The 23,812-nt window shown below is 39.8% G+C and overlaps 3 protein-coding genes across 4 annotated transcripts; 1 reads left to right on the top strand and 2 right to left on the bottom strand.

The window, feature by feature from the left end:
- Nucleotides 1-184: 184 nt before the first annotated feature.
- On the bottom strand, nucleotides 185-10,018 carry rnf5 (ring finger protein 5). The gene is made up of 6 exons (XM_079258901.1): nucleotides 9,711-10,018; nucleotides 3,424-3,442; nucleotides 1,459-1,571; nucleotides 1,310-1,367; nucleotides 1,086-1,197; nucleotides 185-960 (listed from the first exon to the last, which is right to left on the bottom strand). The coding sequence occupies exons 1-6, from the start codon at nucleotides 9,920-9,922 to the stop codon at nucleotides 842-844; spliced, it is 633 nt and encodes a 210-aa protein (XP_079115027.1). The 5' UTR covers nucleotides 9,923-10,018; the 3' UTR covers nucleotides 185-841.
- Nucleotides 10,019-11,329: 1,311 nt separating this feature from the next.
- Nucleotides 11,330-13,835, top strand: utp23 (UTP23 small subunit processome component). 2 transcript variants are annotated; one of them, XR_013771721.1, is made up of 4 exons: nucleotides 11,330-11,671; nucleotides 11,758-11,932; nucleotides 12,287-13,213; nucleotides 13,498-13,835. XR_013771721.1 is itself a non-coding variant. In XM_079258900.1 (3 exons), the coding sequence occupies exons 1-3, from the start codon at nucleotides 11,484-11,486 to the stop codon at nucleotides 12,692-12,694; spliced, it is 771 nt and encodes a 256-aa protein (XP_079115026.1). In that variant the 5' UTR covers nucleotides 11,330-11,483; the 3' UTR covers nucleotides 12,695-13,403. The 2 variants fall into 2 exon arrangements, 1 of the variants encoding a protein (XP_079115026.1); XM_079258900.1 differs by lacking the exon at nucleotides 13,498-13,835 and having other exon boundaries at nucleotides 12,287-13,403.
- On the bottom strand, nucleotides 13,412-22,644 carry LOC306770103 (double-strand-break repair protein rad21 homolog A-like). The gene is made up of 14 exons (XM_079258899.1): nucleotides 22,569-22,644; nucleotides 20,464-20,660; nucleotides 19,925-20,054; nucleotides 19,717-19,816; nucleotides 18,304-18,410; nucleotides 17,898-18,107; nucleotides 17,686-17,808; nucleotides 17,438-17,566; nucleotides 17,061-17,284; nucleotides 16,834-16,990; nucleotides 16,375-16,520; nucleotides 16,094-16,285; nucleotides 15,919-16,002; nucleotides 13,412-13,709 (listed from the first exon to the last, which is right to left on the bottom strand). The coding sequence occupies exons 2-14, from the start codon at nucleotides 20,605-20,607 to the stop codon at nucleotides 13,518-13,520; spliced, it is 1,938 nt and encodes a 645-aa protein (XP_079115025.1). The 5' UTR covers nucleotides 20,608-20,660; nucleotides 22,569-22,644; the 3' UTR covers nucleotides 13,412-13,517.
- Between the last annotated feature and the right edge of the window lie 1,168 nt (nucleotides 22,645-23,812).

Here is a 23,812-nt window from a genome sequence, read left to right as displayed (position 1 = left end):
TAAGGAGAGCTCCATCTAAAAATGACTTCACAGTGTAATGGCAGTTTTTAAGACAAATGTATATATAATGCACCCAACTACCATTTCTGTCAAATCTAGGAGCACTTTTTGAGTGGGAACTGTAAACAGAAATATAATTACATTTGCCCCCCCCTCCCACCCAGCTTATGGAACCGATCCACTACTCTTTGGCCTTCCAGAGAAAGAAAAGTCTACTACAGCAGCAGCCAGTTTGTTATACATCTCCGTCCCTGTTCTGACCGTTTTCAGTCTGCTAACTCTTCCACGAAAAAGAATCCCTCCCTCTGATTGGGGAATAAACTCCTTTCAGAGGGGAGGTGGTGGAAAGCCTAAACAGATTTGGTCACTACCCCACCTCTTGTCTACAGCCTTTGACCTTCCACATTTAAGATAAACAAAACAACCAAAAAAAAAAAAAAAGTCCTTTAAATTGCTTACCCTGATCATAAATACTGTCTTTGAATGCCAGCAGCAAGACCCCCCCCTCCGCTTTCCAGCGTGCATATATCTACAGGTGTGTGCAGAGAGAGGGAGGGCTAACATGACTTACTTTGGGATTTGCTCACCTTTGCAGTGTGTGTTTCTTGCATAAACAAAATGAACAGAGCGGGGGTGTGTGTTTCAGGGCATAAATGGTCTCATTTAGTCAGTAAGAGAACACCTGAATTTTTTATTTGGAGATCAAACAATGCTCTGCTCTCTCCCAGGTGACTTTATGTAAGATGTGTGTGTGTTGCTCTGAGTGTACGAATTTTGTTTTATTTCTTGCTCCTCCCTCCCAGTCGCCAATCTTCTCCGACATCGATCCACGGGGTCTTGCTCACACACTCAGGAGCCAGAAGAAGAAGAAGATGGCCACAAATAAGAAGAGGGAGTCTTGCCAGTTGTTATTGCCGTTGTTGTGGTTAGCGTTACCTTGGTGATCCCCTGCATACTGGTCTAATGGTAGAAGGAACGGATGGAAAAAGTTATTAACAATAATCATGTTAATCAAACAGATTTACTTTGAGATTCTGCTGTCTATAATTATACATTGTAAACAAGGCTCTAATGTTTATGTTTACCTGCTCTGTGAAAGGGGTCGTTGGTGTTGAAGACTGTGGTGAAAAAACCGAAGGGGAAAGCGCCAATGCCAAAAGACATGTGAAAGCCGGTGTCTCCGAAACCCTGGAACATCTGGAGACAGACAGAAAACGTACCACAAAAATGATGGGGACAAATGAGCAGAACTTTTAGAAAATCATCAGTGATCACGCACACACACACACACACACACACACACACTCACCCCGCCTCTGCTCTCGGGCTCTGTTCTCTGCCCCTGAGGCCGAGGTGGAGTTTTCAACCTGATTTATAACAGAAACAGATGGTTATATAGCTGCCGTGAAGCCAGAAGTGTACACACACACACACACAAACACAGATGACCTGGTGTACCTGGGGTCCTCTTGGCTGGAACTCCCTCTGCCGTACAGCGGGATGACTTTCTCTCTGCTGATGCCTGCTTTACACACAGGACACTGCTGTCTACTGGGCTGCGTCTCCAGCCACTGAGAGAAAATAGGGGTTGTTAATACACTTGATAAGAGCCCGATAAAAAAACCCCAACAAGACTGCCATCTTAGTTTGTATTAGGTGTGATTAGGAGAGAATGTACTCCACCTGCAGAGGTGGGAGTGGCTTAACTTATAAAGTCTGCTTTTACCAGACTCACCCCCTGTTTTTTTCCTCTGGCTGGGCAGTATTTCTCTCTCCATCATGATAATTATGATTTGTTAAGTTAAGGGGTTGCATTTTTGTACAACATTGCACACATGGTCACACAACCATTCACAGCATTTCACTACTGATATTTTATACACTCAAACCCCATTATGAGTTTGTTTTTGATTAAGTTCTGTAAATAAAGTGAATGGGAATAACTCATCCTATATTCGACTCCCTCTTTTGTTAACACTGCGAGCCAAGTTGGTAACAAGTGGGGGCTCGTCCGGGATCCGGGACTTAAGGCAAAACAACTTCAAAGCTCAACATTTAAAAAAAAAAAAAAATGTTATACCTACAGTAGACACCAAACTAAAACTGTCCATTTATTTTTAAGTTTAACCCACTGAAGCTGTAAGTGGACAAAACACACACACACACACACACACACACACACACACACACACACACACGCACACACGCACACACACACACACGCCAGTTTTTCCCCCTGTGAGAAAACAATTCACATATCTCATGGTATGGTACGGTTGTATTTGAAATAGACTTGCTAATTTCAATCATGAGGCATGATAATGAAAATGTAACCAAAATGAACCATTTCTAAAATTTCTTATGAGATTCTTTAAAAGGTTTTAAGTTTTATTCACCAGAAGAACCAGAAAAAAAAGCAGGTAAAAGTTAAATATGCAGTACCCAATGGTGCCTACCGATTGTACATAAATGCTTAACACAACTCATATTCAACCATGTTGAAGGTTTGAGTTTAGAGTTTTTAATTTGCTTCTTCAACACCAGATGTTATGAATGGGTGGTCGACCGAGCACCTGATAACAATCACAGGTCCATGTAAACATACAGAAAGAAAGATGTTTTCCTTAATTTTATTCCTATTTATAGCCAAAGGATGCATGAAGACAGAATGCAGTGAAAGCTCAAACACACACTGCTCATTTCTGACCAATGATGCATATCTATGATCGACATCAATATTCTGATTTCAATCTTTATGTCTGAACCACTTTAAACAGGATGTTTTCTTGCTTTTCACTGGACTCTGCCAGAGCCATGTTGCCAGATCTGGTGACAGAAATCAGTAACCCTTTCTGTGTTACTACAAGCCCTTGGAATCTCATAATACCTTGACCTTGCAACCCTTGAGATCAGGGTGTGTGACGTGAAGCAGCAGTGTTGATGTCGGACACAGTAAGATATAAGGAGCTATGCCAGTCTATGTACTACAACTGAGATCGACACCTCACAGTTTACTTCAAATACTGCTGATTTCCAATTTGACTTCTGAGGTTAAGGCGATCACAAAATGCTGTTTACATCATGACGTCTTATTCACACCGTGTTTGCAAACAGCAAGTAATCAATAGGGGCAGTGTAGGGACCAATTCGACAGGATAGGCAGCGGTACAAATGATGGAAAGTTTCAAAGACAAGAAAATGTGCTTGGTTTAATGGTCTTACATTCCACCAACAATACCGCTGCTGTCACTTTTTCTGTCTGCATGAACACTAAATTTAAAAACAAAGACATTGCTCTGCATGAAAGCAATGCAAATAGCTGTGTTTTGATTTGATGCGAGAAGAAAAAACATACATTTAGACTGATTTTACACAAATGAACATGTTTACATGCACCAGCTAATGAACAGAAGAAGTGCTCACCTGATGAAGACAAGGCCAACTGTAAAGACAAGAGAAAAACACAGATTAATATTCACAAAGGCTCCCTTACATGCCAGCTGCTTACTTAAATAATCCCAACACTCCTAGGGGAAAAATTTATGTGTTATCTGAATTACAATTCCGATTGTCTGAATTACAATATAAGATGTGTGGGGGTGGTCAGATTTTCATGTAGCACCTGTGACTCTCCCACTTTGCCAGAAAAACCTGTTTCAAAGGACGTAGCTGATTAAGGTCATTCCAGCTCCCTGTTGTCAGTATTATTTGATTCCATCTGTTGTCAACAGAGTATTTCCTGTTTGCTCACCAGGCTCACATGCTGCTGCATTGCAGGAGTGCAGGATGCAAGGTTAAGGAGACGCCCCATTACTTTGGTGGAAACGTGAAGACGGTAACACAGCTCATGACTACTAAATACACACAAAATATGCAGAAGCAAAGGTCGTTCTGTGTCAAGCCATAAGCTGTTTATATGATCTTTTGGACATTGAGCAGCATTTTCCAGACTTTAAGTTGCTACAAGCGACCATTGAGCCAGTATATCCAGAATCAGATGATGAGAAAATGGTTAATAAAAAGAAACTTGGATCCAAATGTATAGTTTAGGTCTTTCTATATGACATATTAAAAATATATGGTTCTGTATATAGTGTACACACACACACACACACACACACATATATATATATATATATATATATATATATATATATATATATATGTGTGTGTGTGTGTGTGTGTGTGTATAAAGAGAGAGAGAGAGAGAGAGAGATGGGGCTGCAAGGCTGGTGCAGATGGGCGAGGACAACCCTCATATTACTGACAATTCAACAACTTTCTGGGTCAAGCAACTGCAATCTGAGCCCCATAGATGAGCAAACTAACCAGCTCAATTCCACTAAATAGTCCAAAACCAGAAAGAGATGGCAAACTATATCAAACCAGGTCAACCAGGAGCTTCTGAAACACTTGAAGCTGCTAAAAGCCACCTTTATGTGCTTCCGGACCACAACATTTACAGCTATGTCAGTCATAAGTGGAAACTTAAAGCAAAGTCAGGAGATGGAATAAGAGCAGAGGAATCTTATTGTTTAAGGGATTATCCTGCTAAAACATGGGACCATTGGGCCTTATGGGTTTCTGAAGGAGTCCAAAATACCAACTGTGAGTATGCATAAACACCTTGCCAAACCTCATCTTGATCCTGAACCTTTCTGTTTAGGTCAGCTATTAATTTCAGTTAACGGAGGAACACAAATTACAGGCATAGCTAATGTCCGCAGGCGTGACAGATCAATCAATGACTAATTTATTCACAAGAGGAGCGCAACCTTTTCTAAAATAAACATGTTCTGCACTGAAAGGCATTAATTAGCGTACATACAACCAGCACAGTAGCATGTCATAAAGCTGAAACTGAACTTTGTAGGGAATTTTTTTACTTTAACTTACATCTATTGTTCACTAACATTCATATCTTCCACATCAAAGATTATTTCATAGATGAACTTACGGTAAGTGCCTCGGATCATCCATAGAAACAAGCAGAACTGGTTTTTGCTCATTTCTTAACTACTAAACATTCAGATGCAGTAATCCACATGGTCAAAACTAAGCTCATAAAGAAACACTTTAATGTGAAGTACGGGGGAAAAAAACTAAAAGCACAAACCAGTAAGCAAAACATAACCTTGTAGGGTTTCCAGACACACACACACACACACACACACACACACACACACACACACACACACACACACTTATCAAATAAAGCTCAGTGTGTACAGGATTTATGTAATTTCAGATTGCCACTCAGAAAGGTATTCCTGTGGACCCAAATAGCTGAACAAAGTGATTATCATCACAGCGCGTTCACTCTGGATTAAACACGTGGAACATGACCTGAATAAATGCAAAAATCTATATAAGAGGCAGTGAAGCTTGTCTGTGAAGGTACTCTCCCTTCACACTACAATAGTGTTTTTCAACCTTTTTTGAGCCAAGGCACACTCTTTTTCACTAAAAAAAAAAATAAAAAAATCACAAGGCACACCACAAACCAAAATGTTTAAAAAAAAAAAAAAGAGAGAAAAAAGACAAAAAGTCTATATTATTAAGATAAAGTCCATCTCGTCAAGGCCTCTTGAATAAGATAAACACAAGAAGAATCAATTTTATTATCTTTCACTGGGGCCTGTTTGGATGAACACAGAGCTGCTTTTTGGACCAATTAGGTGAAATTGGGTAATTTCTCAGGCAAACCTGATAATCTCTCAAGGCACACTAGTGTGCCACGGCACAGTGGTTGAAAAACACTGAACTGCAACACACCCCTTCATGTGACCCCTGTAAAATCTAATCAAATGGAGTCTTGTTTAATAACAATAAAATATCTCATTTTACAATACAGACCAAGGTCAGGTTAATTTCCCTCCTCTGATTTTAAATCAAGAATTCAGGAAAATATTTACATTAAAAGTTAGTTAAATGGACTTATCTGGCCTTCAGTAGACAGTAGAACAAGACAAGTTTCACCCTCCTTTCTTTATTTTTAACAGGATAATAAACTGCTATGAGTTTTTCTTTTTCAAAAAATAAATTAGCCTCTAAACAATTAAAAGTATTTTGGGAAAAATTACAAATCATTTAGCATGCTGCAACTTCCAGTTATTGCACAGACAGTAGCAGAGGTACTGACTGATGGACCTGCTGTATTTTCATTGATTAATCAGTTATGATAAATAAAACAAAACAAAAGGGCTGTTTAATTATTTACAACTCAAAGAAGGTATTTTGTCAAAGTTTAACCCAATAAAGACAGCAAAACACAATTATAATGAGCTCCCAGTTGAAATCCTCACATGTATAAACATTTCTTTGTCAAAAATCTGTCAGAGAAGACAGGGCCTGAAGTTATTTGTTCGAGAATCTCTATCCTGATTAAATATTGGAAAAATGTCTAATCTTATATAATATGCAAGTCCTGCATACAAACTTAAACTTGTTCCAAAAGAACATCTTAAAACATAATGGAGGTGCAGACGTCTGCAACAACTCTTATCTATTTGCAGCCACAGAGGTCTCTTCCATTCTATCCTTCATATTTATTACACCATGCACCTCATTTCAAACAGCTGGATGGAAAAGCCATTTTTATCCCTGGGCTGCTTGAGGCAGTCATTTAGTTCTATGTTAGATAATCAACTAAGAGAAGCTCCGTGTTCATACTCAGGAGAACCAGCTTCTTGCAGCTTCGGTCCAGAGTTTGCTGCTTTCATTTAGTCTAACATATTTACTAATTAATGACATTGTTCTAATCAAACAATAAGTGACAGACTATTGCAATGTAAGGCAAAAGTTGTTTTTTTTTTTTTTTTTTAAATAAAATAAGAAAAATGTGAAATTTCCAAATTCAGAACTACATCTGCTGAAGTCTGAAGAGGTTCAAACAATGGCCTAAGAAATAAAATGTTTGCAAAACTAATTATTTGATGTTTAAAAGTGGAGTTTATGACCCCAATTAATCAGATGGGTTGTAAGATTAACAATAGATTGAGAGTAAAGGGGAAAAAACAAACATAATGTATACTTATTTACAATGTGTCATGGTTTCAAGTACTTGAAAATAATCTATTGAAAATATATTTTTGTATCAGACTGATGAAGACAGTTGTGTGTGTTGGATGTTCCACTGGACAAAAATCAAGCTTGTTGTTTATTTTCGTCTCTTTCTTTAAACACAACTTTACTCCATGGCTAAACCATACTTAATGAGCTTACATCTGGTCCTGGGAGAGAAAACTGAGTTACACCAGTAGCCTGTACGGGGGACATCTCAAGCCTCCTTAAGTGGCCCCTGTGCCTACTGTAAAGCTGTCACACGCTCATTAACCTCAAAGTATTACAGAAACACTAACCGTCTCCATCACGTAAATCGTCCTTCTGGACTCTGAATAACAAACTTTATTTGCTTTTGAAAGAGTGTGCTTATGAAGAAGTTGCTAAGATTTCCTTATATAAGTCACATTTCAGTTCCACCAAAAATATGAGAAATGAAGCTCCTGTATATGATGCTTGAAAAGGCAAACCAGTGGATGTTTTAGTAACTTCTCTATTCATTTTTTGTCTTTGAGGAAATTAGGAAATACCAAATGTGCTTTAAGTAACTTTGTCCACATCAATAAACACTGACTAAATGTAATGTTTTAACACGTGTTATTCTCTAATGAACACAGTATTGATGAAAGTTGCAGCGCTGCAGCAATTTTAATTTGATGTTGCAGCAGCTGAGCTGATGCCAAAACCTGTCCAGCTTGCTAATAGTTTCATCACATTACACGAGACTTCTGAGACGAGGGCGACAATCGTAACATAGCAACCAGATTACATCAGCACATAACACAGGAGCTTTAACACATGATTGTGGCTGAAACTGTTTTTAGAGAAAAGCATTGTGGCCAAGTATCAAATGCCAGTTTGATCACGTTCCAGCATTATTTCCTAAATATGCTTTTTAAGTTTCTGAACATGGCTCTTTTAGCAAACATTAAAGACAGGAAAGTAAGAATGACTAATTCTTTGCAACTCGTGCAAAAATAAGCATTATGTGTGTTTTAAGACTGAAATACCTACTCTTATTAGTGTTAAAACAACTTAAAGGTAGGACATGTTTTGCTAATGGAAAACAAGTGTTAACCAATACAGACATTTTTGTTCACCATTAAAATTACAAGATTGTGAGCTTGCAATTGATGGACTAATCCGGACCAGGATTAAAATTTACCAATATTCAGTGTTAAACTGGGATTACAGTGAAAGACAAGGGCTACAAATACTCCTGAGCCCAGAGAAAACTTGCTGAACCTCAACTTGTTAGTTTCTAATGAAAAACAAGTGGGTTTTCGTTTTATTCTGAGTCATTACTGAAGTAACCACTGGAGCTCCAACACTGTAAGACTTCTATCTGACACAACATTCTGCATATTTAGATTTTAAATCAAATATAGTCGCCGTTTTAAAGCAATTCCTCTTGCAGATGAAAACAAATTAAACTGTTCACCTGACTTGAAACTGTCTTTCAATGTTTATTGGCAATAAAAATCTATTTATTTATCAGTTAATTAAGAAGGCATTTTATCAGGGTCCAATCTGGACCATGTAACTGGGCTGTTCTAATTTTAAACCCATAGTTTGTAGCATTATAGTTTTATGCAGCTGAAGACATTTGGTTTATGTTGCTGGGTCTGCTACAAAGGATTTCTCTACTAAGCAAATTATTTGCTAAAGTAAAGGAGATGACGACAGCCGTGCTCAAGTCCATTCACGTCTGTGTTTCCAAAACACATATGTGCCAATGCAGATTGCTATCATTTCAAACTACAAACATGCACAAAACACTTCTGGAGAGAAATTATATTCTTCGTGCAACTGTTGTGACTTTTACCTCTTCATAATGCCCTTAAGGTTGACCCCAATCCGTCCTCATTTCTTTGGCCCTAATCTCACATTAACCTCACTTTGTGAGCTAACCGTGAACACTCACAACTCATGAATGAGGTGTGCACATCACAGAGCATTTGCACATTTCAAACATGTGCAATGAAGGTCGCAAAATGTTCAAAATCAAATAAATCAACCTATTAAGTTGGATCTATCAAATACAAGCTGATTTTTGGTGAAAAGATGTACGGCTTTCCAAGTTACCAAGACCAAAACATTGATTTTACAATTACATTTACATGAAATACAATAAAGTAGAACTGATGTTTTGTTTTGAAATAGAGTTTTCTTATTTCAGCCTGACACTTTGAACAATGCTGCTTTGAATAGTTAAGCAGAAATTTATCTGAAGGTTGTCAATGATCACCAAGCTGTTTTAACATAAGTTAATGTGTTACAGAGGAAGGGAGGGGGCACTCACGGTCACTCCGTGAACTTGTACGAGCAAACGATAAAGACCACTTAATTTCTGAGCTGATCACATGTGTAAAGTTTAAATAAAGTGATCAACAAACGGTCACATAAAGGACTTTCAGTGCTGAAAATGATAAATGACCACCATAGTAATAAATAGTTAGCCATCTTGGCTGCTGTCATCTCCTTCAGACTGATTGACGGGGCGTCGTGGGGCGTGACTCCGCCGTCAACAGCAGACTGACGGTAAAGAAGGCCGCACGGACGGACAACACTCAGCTCAGGTAGGTTGAACGAAAACAAACACCTTAACGCAGCCAAACAAACTCCCTCCACCTCATTCCGTCTCGTACCAGAATAAATGGCCGCACATACTGATGACAGCGTCCCTGGCAGTGTCCAAACAAATGTTACACTCGAAGGTAGCTCCATCTCGCTCCCGTTCACTCTCCCCGCTGCTGCTGCCACCCGGACCGTCGCGGTCGTTGCTGCTCTCCCCGGAATGATATCCTCCTCTGCTGGCCGGCCCGCCGTGACTCGAGAAGCGGGAATCCGCGGCCGCCATACTGTTAACTGGAAAAGTAAATAAAGTAATGCAGCAAAACGAAACCACACAGGCCACAGACAAGCTAACACTAGCTGTTAGTCTGAACTGCTACTGCCACAGACAGAGAGAAGTGACTGACTGGCTGCACGAGGACTTCCGTTTCCGGAAAAACACAAGGCAGGGGGCGTGGCAGGTTTAATAAATAATAATAATAATAATAATAATTTTATTTCTCTCTCTCTCTCTCTCTCTCTCTCTCTATATATATATATATATATATATATATATATATTAGGGGTGGGACGATATGCTTTTGTTCCGATTCGATTCGATTCGAATTTTTTGGGGGCCGATTCGATTTAAATTGCAATTCTCACAATTCTCAGATATTGCTGATTTTTGTAGGTTAAAAAAAAAAAAATGTATAAAACTTTTTTTGCGAATCATTTTTCTTCATTTCAATGAGAAAAAAACAACGCAGTAGCCAGACCATCATTCTACTATTTTACAGTGCATTCATTTTATTTATTTGAAAAAAAAAAAAAATCGATTTTATAATTGTGAAGAAAAAAATCCTGATTTCCGATTTTTCGATTCAATTTTCCCATCTAAATATATATGTGTATATATATATATATATATATATATATATATATATATATATATATATATATATATATGTATGTATATGTATACACACACACACACACACACACACACACACACACACACACACACACAGTACCTCAAAAAGTGAGTACACCCCTGTCATTTCTCCAAATGTTTTATTATATCTGTTCATGGGACAACTCTACAGAAATGCCACTTTGATATCATGCACAGTAGTCAGTGTACAGCTTGCATAACAGTCTGAATTCACTGTCCCCTCAACTGTCTCAGTACAGTTTGGAAAGATCTTATTCTAATCCCATCTTTCCCCTGGGTTTTTGCCAAAAACCCAGATGTATAAAGTATCATAAATAATTTTTCATAGACAGTTAATGTGAAAGCAAAGGTAACCACATGTTGTTGATGTGCATATCTGTACTACACTCATCACATAAATGAAGAAATTTAAAAGTTTATGACTAAGTGAAAAAGTGACTAAGTCCTCTGGAACTAGTCTGTCTGAGCCCCTGACCAAAGGAAGCTGAAAACCTTAACGAAGTTCTAACTTTTTGAAAATGTCAGACTTAAATAATTATTGAAATACAGTAATTTCAAATAATGATGAAAACAGCAAAACAGTACAATTCAAATTAATTTAATAGGCAATTTTGATATGACCACATTTAGTTTTTACCACGACCTGAGAGGACAAACCACCTGACAGCTACACGTTTGAATCGCATGTTTAGGGTGCCGGAACTTTGGAATCGAGGCTTAGTTTCTACCCGAAGTCATTATATGTACGTATCGAAAACGTGTTGTGAACACAACTTGTCTCCATGCTGAATTTATTTTTGCTATTTGTAGATTTTTCAACTCCAGGAACGGGATATCTTTTTGTTAATTTGTTTAACTTATTTCGGTTACTTAAAGATTATTGTATTTTTCGAGGAGATACAAACAGCCTAAAATGAAAATCAAGCGACAGAAACAAGCCAAGAAAACAATTAGCTTCTACAAGTACAATTTCAACTTCAGGGAACCTTTTCAGATCCTCGTTGATGGGACTTTCTGCCAGGCAGCGTTGAAGAACAAAATTCAGATCAAAGAGCAGATCCCGAAATATCTGATGGGGGAGGTTCAGCTGTGCACCACAAAGTGAGTACTCTGTGGGTTTTATTACTGCGACTCGTAATATTTTACATTGCATTATTCACCTGTATAACCTCTACTTTCATTCTCAGTTGTGCTCTGAAAGAACTGGAGACTCTTGGAAACCAACTTTATGGAGCCAAAATCATCCTACAAAGGTTCCAGGTCAGGAGATGTCCTCATTTCAAAAACCCAGTCACTGCCTCGGAGTGTCTGCTGTCCATGCTGGAGGAGACAAACCCACATCACTACTTTGTTGCCACTCAGGTAAAGGACATGCTGCAAGCTCACTTGTACATTTTTTAAAAATAATGCATTGGCTTGCAAGGTCACTGGATATGATAGATAAAGGTAGATAGAGGGCAGAAGCAGCTGTGTAAGTTCTGATGCAAAGTTACTCAGAATAAAGTGCAAAAACATTCCTGAAGTTTCTCATGGTAAAAAAAAAAAAAAAAAAAAGTTGTACTTACCATTCCTGTAGTGAAAAGTAAAACTAATGGTCAAATGATTCCCAGTGAAGGCCTAATAAAGCATCTTTGGTGACATGGCATAGTATCCTGACTGGTTAAATAATATAATTTCACTTTGTAATAAAGCTCAATTTGGCATTTGTCTGTGCAGGACCATTCACTGACTGCAGGCCTGAAGAAGATTCCAGGCGTTCCTCTGCTCTACATCATTGTCAACACTATTGTGTTGGACAAACCCAGCCAGGAATCTCTCGATCACGTCCAGGCCGTTCAGCTGGGAGAGCTGGTGAGCCCGGCCCAACAGCAGAGCATCCGGAGCCTGAAAGAAGAGCAGGGCATCGGTAACAAGGACGGAGAGAGGCGAGGGAAGAAGAGGAAGAGGAAACAAAGCAATCCAAACCCCCTGAGCTGCCTAAAGAAGAAGAAGAAGAAGAAAGGAGTGCCAACACCACCGCTGAAGACAACAGAGTCGGGAGAAAAGAGGAAAAGAAGTCGGCACAAGAGACGAAAGATGGCGGGAGGAGGCAACACAGATGTCCCCGCTCTTACAAGTAACTAGCTTGGCAGGAAGGCAAGAGACTTCAGATTTTTCTTAATATTTGAGATGTCAAAGATGTCTGTGGTTAAAGATGTTTAATTGAAAGTTAATGATATATCTGCTCTGTGTTCTCAGTGTTACTGCCAAGATAAATAAGTGTCGTACCTGATATGTTCAGGCTGTATCGTTGTCTTACTGAGATGACGAAAGTCTACTTGGACTCAAGTTGATCTTGTCATCAAGTCACTCTTTATAATAATTAAATCTGCTTTCAAATGAAAACAATTCATTTTCTTCAGCTGTAATACAATACAGTATATTACAACAAAATAATGGACACATAAGTTATACTGTTAGAGCACAACCGTTACCAGGACACAGCTTCACTATTTAGCATCCTGTTGTATCTAAATGATTTTTCCATCTAAACAAAAAGAAAACTACTGTGTATTTTGGAATATAAGCAAGATTGGAAGAAAGGAAGTTTCTGGAAACCATACACAAGATAACATGCAAGTTTGCACTTTCCACAGGCTCAAGGTATGTTTTCTAAGTTGTTTTCTGATTCCATAGTGTTTTGTAATTATATAGTGTATTTTTACTGCAATCTGTACAAAACTTAATACTTAACTTTTTCATACTACCATGCAATGACAGTGTGTTTTTTTGGATGATCATCAATCTGTAACTTTAACATTTACTGAAACGTAAATGAACCACAACATAATAAACAAGTAATAAACATAAACAAGTTCAAGTAAATAAACAAGGCTAAAGTTAGCACACAGTGCTGTCAAGTTTTTTTTTTTTTTTTTTCTTTTCAGACTTCAGGGTTAGATTCTTCTTAAATGATGTGGAAGCGAGGTCCGGGTGTAGCTATGATGTCGCTGTAAGGCTCCTCTTGGACAAGCTCCACCGCCTGCTGCTTCTTCAGAACCAGGAAGCTGTAGAACTTGGCCGCTGCCTGTTTCCTGTTGTTGTTCCTGCACAGATCCAGCAGGCTGACTGACTGTGCACCTGTTTTGGCCATCACCCTCTGTGGCAAAGTGAGAGGCAGAATCAAGGGCAAGGATCTTGTAATACACATGTCCATGTAAAAAAAAAAAACCTTGATGTTTTACTCTTCTTCTGCATTGGCTGTGATCTGCTTTTTCCTTTTCTTGTCCCTTTTTCTTGTGAGGCTGATGACATATGTCTATGTGTGTGACAACAGATTGTAGGTCTGCATGTTCGTAAGCCAAATATAAAGTGTTCCAAGTTATTCTGTCCGAATGATTTGATCGAATTAAACATTCGAGTTTTAGTTCTTCTGTGGAAAATTTAGCATGTTGTGTCTTTTTTGTATGAATCACTGCAAGTGTTTTGCAATCCTTCAAAATACTGCACCTTCACATTAAGTTCTCTGTAAGCCTGTTAACTAGCTACTTATTACAGCCGGGTGTGTTAAAGTAGGGGAAACATCTTAAAGATAATACAGATTTAAAACCTACTTGTTATTTTCAAACTACTATGGAAAATCATTTGGAACATATAAGTGCAAATGCAAATACACTATTCACAAAAAGTTAGGGATATTCAGCTTTTGGGTGAAATTGTGAAATTGAAACATGTCCAACTGTTAAATGTTTCAATAAATTTTGCACAAGTTGCTGTTCTCTAACAAGGAGCTTAACGGCAAAAATCACAGCAGGTGTGTGATCCTTGAATTGACCAATAAATGTCCTGGTTCAATTAGAGCTGGTCTTTAAACAGTTGTCCTCATCATGCTGTTCACATTTTGACATCATGAGACCAAGACGACACCTAACAATGGAGCAACAGTCCCTTGCCATTGCGATGCTTCAAACAGGACGTTCTCAGACAGAAGTGGCCACTGAGCTTGGAGTGTCACAGAGTGTCATCAGCAGGTTGCAACAGAGATATGGAGAGACTGGAAGAGTCACAGAAAGGCCTAGAAGTGGACGTCCTTTGGCCACATCCCGTGCTGATGACCGCTACATTGTGAACACTGCCCTGAGAAACCGGATGATGAATGCCACTCAACTCCAGGCACGTTTAAGAGAGGTGAGAGGCACCCAAGTGTCACGTCAGACCATTCGAAACCGTACATCAGCGTGGTCTGCGTGCTAGACGACCTGCACGGGTACCTGACCACACCACCAGGCACAGGCATCATCATCTTGCATGGGCCAGGGAGCATTTACGCTGGACGAGGAACCAGTGGGCCTCAGTGCTGTTCTCTGATGAAAGTCGATTCACACTGAGCAGAAATGATGGCCGGCAACGATGTTGGAGACGTCAGGGAGAGCGCTATGCATCAGCCACTGTTGTCACCAGGCGAACTTTTGGTGGTGGTGGTGTTACAGTGTGGGCAGGGGTGTCCACTTGGTACAGAACCGCCCTACACTTTGTGAATGGTACAGTGACAAGCCCATACTACCTGAATAACATCATTAATCCAGTGATTGTGCCCCTACATGAACAGCACAGGCCTAATTTCATCTTCATGGATGACAATGCTCCTGCTCATCGAGGCCGCATCATCAGGGAACGGCTGTTGGAGACTGGTGTACCTCAAATGGAATGGCCTGCACTCTCTCCAGACCTGAATCCCATTGAAAACCTGTGGGATCAGCTGAGCCGTCGTGTAGAGGCTCGAAATCCTGCACCCCAGAACCTCAATGACCTGAGGGCTGCCCTTCAAGAAGAGTGGGATGCCATGCCTCAGCAGGCAATAAGTTGCCTTGTGAACAGCATGAGACGTCGTTGTCAAGCTGTAATTGATGCTCAAGGGCACATGACGAGATATTGAGACGTTCAAATTTTTTGTTGTGGTGTAACTACCATTGTTGTTACCTTTTGTGTTGAATGAATTTTTTGAGATGAGGAAATCAGTAGTGTATCCTTCTACTTAAATGTCTTACTTTTATGATATTATATCACTGTAGCATGAACATATTGCATTTTCCATAAATTTCACCTGAAAGCCAAATATCCCTAACTTTTTGTGAGTAGTGTATATAAAATGACTTTTTTTAAAGTACGAGAAAAATGCATTTTAATATTGTCAATGTTTGGTGTTTGTCTTTTCAGATTATCTATTTCTCTTGTACACCACATTCACTTGTTAAAGATATTAAATAAATGTGATGCCAACCACATTCAGAAATTTATCTACCCAGAGTGAGCACAAACTTGGCTTTTAAAAAGTTATCGTTCTCTATCCGCCACTGTTCATGGAGTACCTGTAAACCATGAAGCATCTGCTGGGTTCTCTTGTTCCACCTCCTCTCCTCCTGGTCCTGGTCTCCTCCCTGTGCTTCCTCCTCCTAATACAAAAAAATAAAAATGAAGGCTATGTACTGTGTAGGCTATGTGCTGTTGATTATCCCCAGTCATTTTTCTGGGTCTTCATTTCACCTCTTCATCCGAATCATCGTCATTCTTTTTCTTGTCTTTATCGGCAAGCAGATCCAGCTCTATCAGCTGGCTGATGTTCGTGGCGGTGGTCTCCTCTGGGGGCAAATCCACAGCAGATGGTTCAAGCTGCTGCGACGCATGAGATGCTTTGGAGCCCTGCTGCTGTTGCTGCTGTTCATCCAGCGCTCCCATCTAGAGTCAAAGAGGATTGAAATGATACAAAATAATGACAAAGATAGCACAAGAGGCCGAAACTTTCAAATCTAGGCAACTGTACTTACAGGCAGGGCTGGTTCTGTGTCCTGAGACTTGCGTTTCAGGCCTCTTTGGGCGGATGGAGGTGGCATGACTGACTCATCCAGCATTGTCCTGCTTCCCTCAACTGCTGAAGCCTGCAATGCACTGGCCTCTTCCATGATGGTCTGGTCTGGAAGGCAAGTTGACATTCATAATAAACTGTGCAACAACAATCAAGATTCATAAATTCAACCTTTAAGTGAGTATATATGATAGCCACTACTCCTTGTTGAAGGCAAACCAGTTATTCAAGCCTTCCTTGAACTGTCAGTAATGGAAACAATCTCTGTGTAACTTAAATAGTCAATAAATACCAAAATGATTATCTTCCAAATTTGACATCAAGCGTGAAGTGAGAAATCAAAATAATCACACCCATCTAGTCTCTGTTATGACTTTCTACAACAAATATAAGCCAAAAATGATATTAAATACATGCCTACCTATGATGTCGCCCTGCTGCTGGGCTGCAGTTTCCTCTCTGGGCACCTCCGGGTTCTCTAGGTCTTTGAGGAATTCATCCAGACTGTCAGCCTCTCCACCTTTCCTTCTCTTCCTCAGCTCATCTGGCACCAGCGGTGTCAGACATCTCGTAAACATCTGGAAAGAAAAAGATGTGTGTAACAGTACAGCATCAGCAGTAGTTAATGTAAATATGGCGCTATGTTACCTTTAACAACCGAGCATTCCAGAGAGGCTGAGCTGGGAGGGAGAAGAGTTTCTCCACTCCTCCGGTCTCCTTCCACATCATCAGTTTCTTGGTGGGGGGTGCCAGATCCAGGGTGGTCACAATGTCGGAGTAGTCAGAAAGCTGTGCCCGGATAGTTTTACTGTCGAGCTCTTTCACACTGTCTACAATCAGCTTCCTCTTACGCTTCGCCTTGGTTTCCTTAACTGCAAACATTGAGAGACAGACATGAAGGGAAGTGATATGAGATGCAAATAAACACGAGATGATCTTGTTTTACCGAAAACTGGTTGCAGGAAAAACAAGCAAAATTTGTACAACACAACACTAAAAAAAACAAAACACAACAGCTGCATCACCTGTGATGTCAATAGGCTCCAGGGCGAAGGTTTCTTCCTCATTGTGAGTGAGAGTGGTTTGTTCTGCCTGGTCAGTCATGGCTGGTGCCGGCTCCGTTGGGCCCGAATCAGGACTATCAGGGGCTCCCGCTAATACACAGAAACATCACACTGTCATAAAGATGCAGCAACATTGTAATTCTAGCTGTGTGTAAAAGACATGCCACATAAAAACAGGATTTGATTGGTGAGGAGTGTGTAAAACCTACCAGAGAGGGCATCAAAGTCATCCTCATCATCTCCATGGTCCTGCGGCATCATCACGCTCTCTGTAATGGCTGGAGGGTCATCAAAGATGCCGCCTCCGTCCTCGTTACTCAGCAGTTTGTCTACTGCATGAATGCAAAGGTATATTAACCTTTCGTCCAAGATAATATCATCACTTGTGTTTATATGTGTGTGTTTATATGGTGGCTCTTACCCAGCATCCCTCCCTCGTTGCTCTCCATAGGATTGTCTCCAAAGTCATCCTTGTACTGGTCGTCATACTCCAGGTGGTTGGACTTGTCGGCCATCTGGTTAGTGCCACCTTCTGCCTCCAGCAACAGGTTGGAAGCTGATGCTCCCATGATGTCCACCTCAAACGCACTTTCCTCTCGCATCATCTCCCTGTCGTCCATCCCAAAGTCAGCTGCACAACACAAGAATGTGGTTTTACAAGATGACGTATATGATGCATATATAACCATTAACTGCAGCTGGTAAAAGGTTGCAGTAGACAAAGGTTTAACGTTGCCATCCAGATCTCACAGCACCGAGCAGCGATCTTATTGAATAACCTGTAAAATATCCCAAACAAAGATTTATAAATGTGGTGTAGTACTTACCAAAATCATTGTCCTGCAGCAGGTTGAGGTTGCCCACCTCCTCCCTCATAGTGATCTCTTCTACTCTGCTCTGATTCAAGTTGAACTGCTGAGCCACGTCGATGTCACTGTACAAAATACGCAACAGTATCAACTGTTCCCGCAAACAGCAAGACACATTATCAGCTCTCTGTGAATTTGATTAATATTTTCCAGCAAATTTGTTCAGATGTAGTTCTTGTCATCTTCTTTGTTTTGTCTCTGATTATGTTCTTTGATTATTAAATTTATTTCCAGAGTGAAGATGAATTATGTGTACGTTCTTCTAAAAGAAAACATACTTAGTTATTTTATATTTGAGAATAACAGTGATGTGAACAACAATCTGATCCTTTTTTCATCAGATGTCAGTGTTTAATGTGATGTATCTCAAACAAAATATGATCTGTTTGTTGCAAATATTTGCAAAACGAGGTAAAATTAGGATTTTGTGATTGTGGTAATAAGAGCGAGTGGTTAAACAGCTGAAAAGAAGCGTTGTGGAACTATGCCGTTTGTATTTCGGGATGTCAAAGGTTCAGTCTGACTCACATCTTTGTATCATAAAGTGTTTGATGCTGGGAAATAAAAGTGAGTCAGTTTGTTGAAAGTGACTGAAAAAAAGGATATTTGTTTGTTTGGCTTAGTTTCATTCATCTTGGGTTTTCATCTTCATTTACTTCTGTTTCATGTCCTCATCTTGGTCCACTGCTAGTCTTGCTTTTGGCTTCTTCCAACCACTTCCCAGTTTCCTAAAAACCAAACCTGCTCTACGCTTGTCATCAGCTCCTTCTGTGGAAATTCTCCTGTCGCCCTTTTGATGTTGGTTCGCTGTGTGTCCCTCTGCAGCACCATTTGCTAAATTTAATTAAATGAACTATTTGCCCTTGTCTGTCTGCAGCTGGAGCTCAGTGTACTTTTAAGTCCACACCAGCACTGCAACACAACACTTTGTGACCGTTTATACATGCACCCGCTCTTAGTGGCCAAACAACTTTAAAAAGCATTTGATTAATGAGGAAATAACCTTGAACTGATTCTAAATATGTTTAGTAGATGGAAAGCTTATTAGTCTAATTGCTTATTAAAGATTATCAATATAAAGTGAAACTTGGCATCCAAATGCCTTTTATACCTCAAACCATTTTAGTGTGGTGCAAGATGCCCTCAGGTTAGAGGTTAAGCTGTCTACTCTGAAACATAAAGTTTCCATCGACACAACCTTCTAAGTTTTATTTAGTCTCTGACTGAGTTGTCTGAACATCTCAAAGATGTAAAAAAAAAAAAACATGCTAGAAAATAAGCATAACTGCTTTGTCTGCACAAGTGTTGTTTTCTGTATGATATCTGAGCACAAGACTCTTTCAGCACAATGTCAGTAAACAGAGGACTCACTCTAAGTCTGGTAGCGGCTGGTCAAAGTCGTGGAACTCCTCCGGTAGTGTGATGGCGTTGTAAGCTGCTTCTCTGTTCTCCTCTGGAAGATCTACCACACCTGAAGCAAGCACGGCATAGAAACATGAATAAGGCAAGATAGAGAAAGCACTTAAAAGAAGAAGAAGAAGAAAACTAATGTCATTTAGATTTATATGTTGCTTCGAACCCGGTCGAAAGGCCATCTTAATCTTGATGAAGGCCTCGTTACAATCTGCCAGCAGGTACTTGGCCTTCCTGTGGTAGATCCTCACCACCCCCAGTAGCAGATGCCCTGATGTTCGTAAAGCCATTTTCACCTGTAAAATGATTAAAGATGGAAATGTACATCTTTGATTAATCAGTTAAGACACTGTAAAAGGCATCTGTGGTGTGTCTGTTCTGTCAGGGCTCTTCTTTGTTATATAGTGTGAAGAGAAAAGAACTCTATTTGTTGTGTATCAAACAATATCTTTGCTACGAACTGATTACATTTAAAGTGATATATCTGTCACTAAACATCTGTATTTATGAGATATCTTCTTTAATGAAATGTAAATCATGACATTTTGTGGTAGTGAGATGCTTATCGTGAAAAACTTGAGGCTAAACCACACTTAAAAAAGATGTAAGGCCAATCATGAATGAAATCTGAACAAAACTCCCCTTCTGAGCAATACTCTTTTATAGTCACCACGTTAAAGAACGGAAAACAAACAGATAAATCACCTTGGGTGAGATGATGCTCTCTACGCTGCTCTCCAGATTGCATTCAAACACATGAGCCTTGGTCAGTTTCTTGTCCCAGTGGGCTGCCAGCCAGATTTTGGCCAGCGGCCCACGTTTGCTGAGGACAAAGTGGGCATAAAACATTGTCTCAGCGTCTTCTCAGCTCAAGGGAAAGGGGAAGGGGAGAGGTGTCAGGCCTGGAGAGGACAAACACCACAAAGAGAGAAACGTGGTAAGACTGGAAGCACAACACGGGTCAGTAAACAAAGCAGCAGCGATAAAGGACTTTTGCTGCCAGGACAGCTTTGGCAAACAGAGGACAGGAACAATTCAACAAGGTGCAAACACCTAACAAATTCTCCTCGGATTTTACAATGATCTTTAAATATGGGAATATGTGGATGCAAATCGTGCTCACAAAGCATCCTCCTGACAGAAGAATGTACACATTCAGGTCTGTAGCAGACTCTTGGTGTATGCACCCGTCCTTTTGTCTAGAGTATGAGTGACGACTCGCTACCACAGTGCTTCTCTTTTCCCCACTTTGCTTTCAGTGTCAGCAAGCTTTCATTTTGACATCAATGAGTGCATTATGTACTTCTTACAAGTCCAAAAGTGGTTCCTTGTGATGCTGTAGCTTTTAAGGTTATTCTGAAGACCCATCGGACACCCTGAGGAATGCAGATGTTACTTCTTCAGGGTGTTGGAGAGCTCATGTTAAAGACCTTCACTGTTGAGATCTTACAGAGCTGCTTATGAGTTATTATTCATTTATTATGATATTATGATCTGTACACATCATAAAGCAGGTACAGTCCACATCCTGCTTCAGGTAAAACACTCTTCTGCCATAAGACTTGTGGAATTGTGTAAATTAACACAATTTTACCTACTGACTGATCACATGTAAGTATGTGGATGGATTATAAATTTCTGTCCATTTCCACCCTCCAGAGCACATCATCTTTACTCCCCCGACTACTACGTGGTTCTAGCCACCCTTTAAAATCTTTTATTGTTTGACTCAGGTTTTTTCTGTTTCTGTTTTCCTGCCTCTTATATGAAAGCATGACAACTCATCTGAGAGAGCAGTCTGTCACCTGTTAATAGCATTAACCCTAAATAACCAAATACCCAAAGAGTTGCTGCCCAAATAGCAAAGAATGATTGGACAGAAAACGTCCCACATTCAGCTTTGAATCATGGTGTCAGTGTGCCTAAACTCAGCTCATATCAGCTCACATCAACCAGGCATGGATGGCCCCAATCTGCATTTTATGTTACTTACTGGTACATCTCTGGCCTTAGACATCTGTGCCACATCTGGCCAGACCAGAGTTGGAACTGTAACTTTTTGTCTCCTTGATGCAAAATCTGATCTGAGACTGTTTAGTATTTCTAAGTGGCGCATAAGTGGAAGATTAGAGCAATTTTTATTTTCAGTTTACACACAATGAGGTTTCAGTAATGAATGAATACATTCACTATGTTGATTTTCAAGGTAGATCCTGTTTCCGTAGAGCAGATATTTACATTTTCAGTCCTCAAGACCCACTGTCCTGCAGACTTTAGATTTAGTTTCTGTTTCAGCACAACTAATTCAATTACATTAAATAGATCTCCCCAAAAGCGAGTTATCAAGTTCTGCAGAACCCATGTTAAGACCACTTAATTTGAGTCTCTAGCTGGACATCTCTATCCTAGAGAAACAAATCACACACATCCTCTCTGTCTACGTCTTTATAACACTATAAAATGCAGGCAGCTTATGGTGGTTTGGCTGATTTCATGCTGCAAAAACGGCTGTCAGGTGTGTGAGGTACACCTGCAGCTGCACGGCACCGGCTTTTCTTCTCCTCACACATCATATCATGGTGTTATAAAGAGTCACAGCTCCATATCTAAGCGGTTTTTTTTTTATTTTTTTACCGCAATAACCGCTGGTGCTCTCCGGGTCCCAACAGGTGATGACGCAGAGCAGAAAAACTGGACAACCGTGAAGCTCGCGCGGTTTTTGTTGATACAGATGATTAGATACACACGTTTAGGATTTTCTTTCTTTTTTTTTTTTTTTGTCAAGACAGTGTAAAAGATAAACGTCTCACCGGGAAGCTGCCGTATGCTTTTCCTGTTATTTTTGTGCCGTATTGTCGCCGTTACTGGTTATTTCGCAGCCCTCCTCTTGTCTTCCGCTGAAACAAGCAATATGGCGTCCTCACTGCCTGGTTTGAAACCTCAGCAGGATGCAGTGGTGCTGATGTGGTGCTGATGTGGCTGGAGGAGGAGGAGGAGGAGCAGCAGGAGCAGGAGGAGGAGGAGGATGCTGAGCCCTGCACCTGTGCGACCTCAGTCTACCTGAGGACAGTATTTACATCCCCTCATTACCTGATTATACCCCAAAAGCAGTGTTATTTACATATGTAGTTGATGTTCACAGATACAGAAATGTTACATTTACTAAACATGCAACTTAAACAAAATATGTGCATCAAATCTATTAAACTCACATGCAGCCATCAAGATTCAGTGTGTGTGAGGTACAAGCTTTAGAAAAAAAATACCATGCTAACAATGAAATCATTTCTAAACATTGTTTTCTCTAAAATGCAAGTTTAGTATTCATGTTTGAACATTAAGGTTAAAAGTTTGAGCAACTATAGAAACTAAACATAATTTTCCTGTTCTATTGTAATGTGATAGTATGAATATAGTATATAATATTTATAGTATGATCTGTTCAGCCCTCATAAGGGTCAACTGGACTTGTAGGGTTGATGTAAATGGTAAATGGACTTGTACAGCGCTTTTCTAGTCATGTAGACCACTAAAAGTGCTTTACACTACTTGTCACATTCACCCATTCACACACACACACACTCATTCAACACATTCATACCCCGATAGGCACATCGAGGAGCAGCTTGGGGTTCAGTGTCTTTCCCTAGGACACTTCAGCATGTAGTCAGGGGAAGCCTGGAATCGATCCTCCAACTTTCCAGTTGAAGCACGACTGCTCTTCATCAGCCCCTAAGCATTAATTATATTTTTAGATATCATTCTGGATTGATACAAAACCCAATTAGAACTATTTCTGCAAACATTCCTTTTTTATTACTCTGTAAGGTGGAGGTCATGTATTTGGTGGCGCTGATTTGTGTGTCAGTAACACAACTTAAAAGGTTTTTTTTTTTTTGTTTGTTTTTTTAAATCTCAGAAATAGAATAAAGAACAAGTAATTAGAGTTTGGGGATGTTCCTCATCAATGTCTGGGTCCAGGATTTTTTAAATTTTTTTTAAAGGATTTCTATACTATGAAGAGAAAGGGACAACTTTTCCTTTTTAAGCTTCT

Source organism: Telmatherina bonti, assembly GCF_933228915.1.
Source record: "Telmatherina bonti genome assembly, chromosome: 19".
NCBI classification, from domain to species: domain Eukaryota; kingdom Metazoa; phylum Chordata; class Actinopteri; order Atheriniformes; family Telmatherinidae; genus Telmatherina; species Telmatherina bonti.
Note: the sequence above shows the minus strand (reverse complement) of the source record. Positions and strands in the feature narration are given on the sequence as shown.

Coding starts and splice junctions, on each gene's coding strand:
- rnf5 (XM_079258901.1), bottom strand. CDS start 9,922: ATGGCGGCCGCGGATTCCCGCTTCTCGAGTCACGGCGGGCCGGCCAGC. Junction 1,198..1,309: donor AGCCCGAGAGCAGAGGCGGG/GTGAGTGTGTGT, acceptor GTCTGTCTCCAG/ATGTTCCAGGGTTTCGGAGA. Junction 961..1,085: donor CGACCCCTTTCACAGAGCAG/GTAAACATAAAC, acceptor TTCTACCATTAG/ACCAGTATGCAGGGGATCAC.
- utp23 (XM_079258900.1), top strand. CDS start 11,484: ATGAAAATCAAGCGACAGAAACAAGCCAAGAAAACAATTAGCTTCTAC. Junction 11,672..11,757: donor GTTCAGCTGTGCACCACAAA/GTGAGTACTCTG, acceptor TTTCATTCTCAG/TTGTGCTCTGAAAGAACTGG. Junction 11,933..12,286: donor ACTACTTTGTTGCCACTCAG/GTAAAGGACATG, acceptor TTGTCTGTGCAG/GACCATTCACTGACTGCAGG.
- LOC306770103 (XM_079258899.1), bottom strand. CDS start 20,607: ATGTTTTATGCCCACTTTGTCCTCAGCAAACGTGGGCCGCTGGCCAAA. Junction 19,817..19,924: donor TAAGATGGCCTTTCGACCGG/GTTCGAAGCAAC, acceptor TGCTTGCTTCAG/GTGTGGTAGATCTTCCAGAG. Junction 13,710..15,918: donor AGATGCTTCATGGTTTACAG/GTACTCCATGAA, acceptor ACTTTGCCACAG/AGGGTGATGGCCAAAACAGG.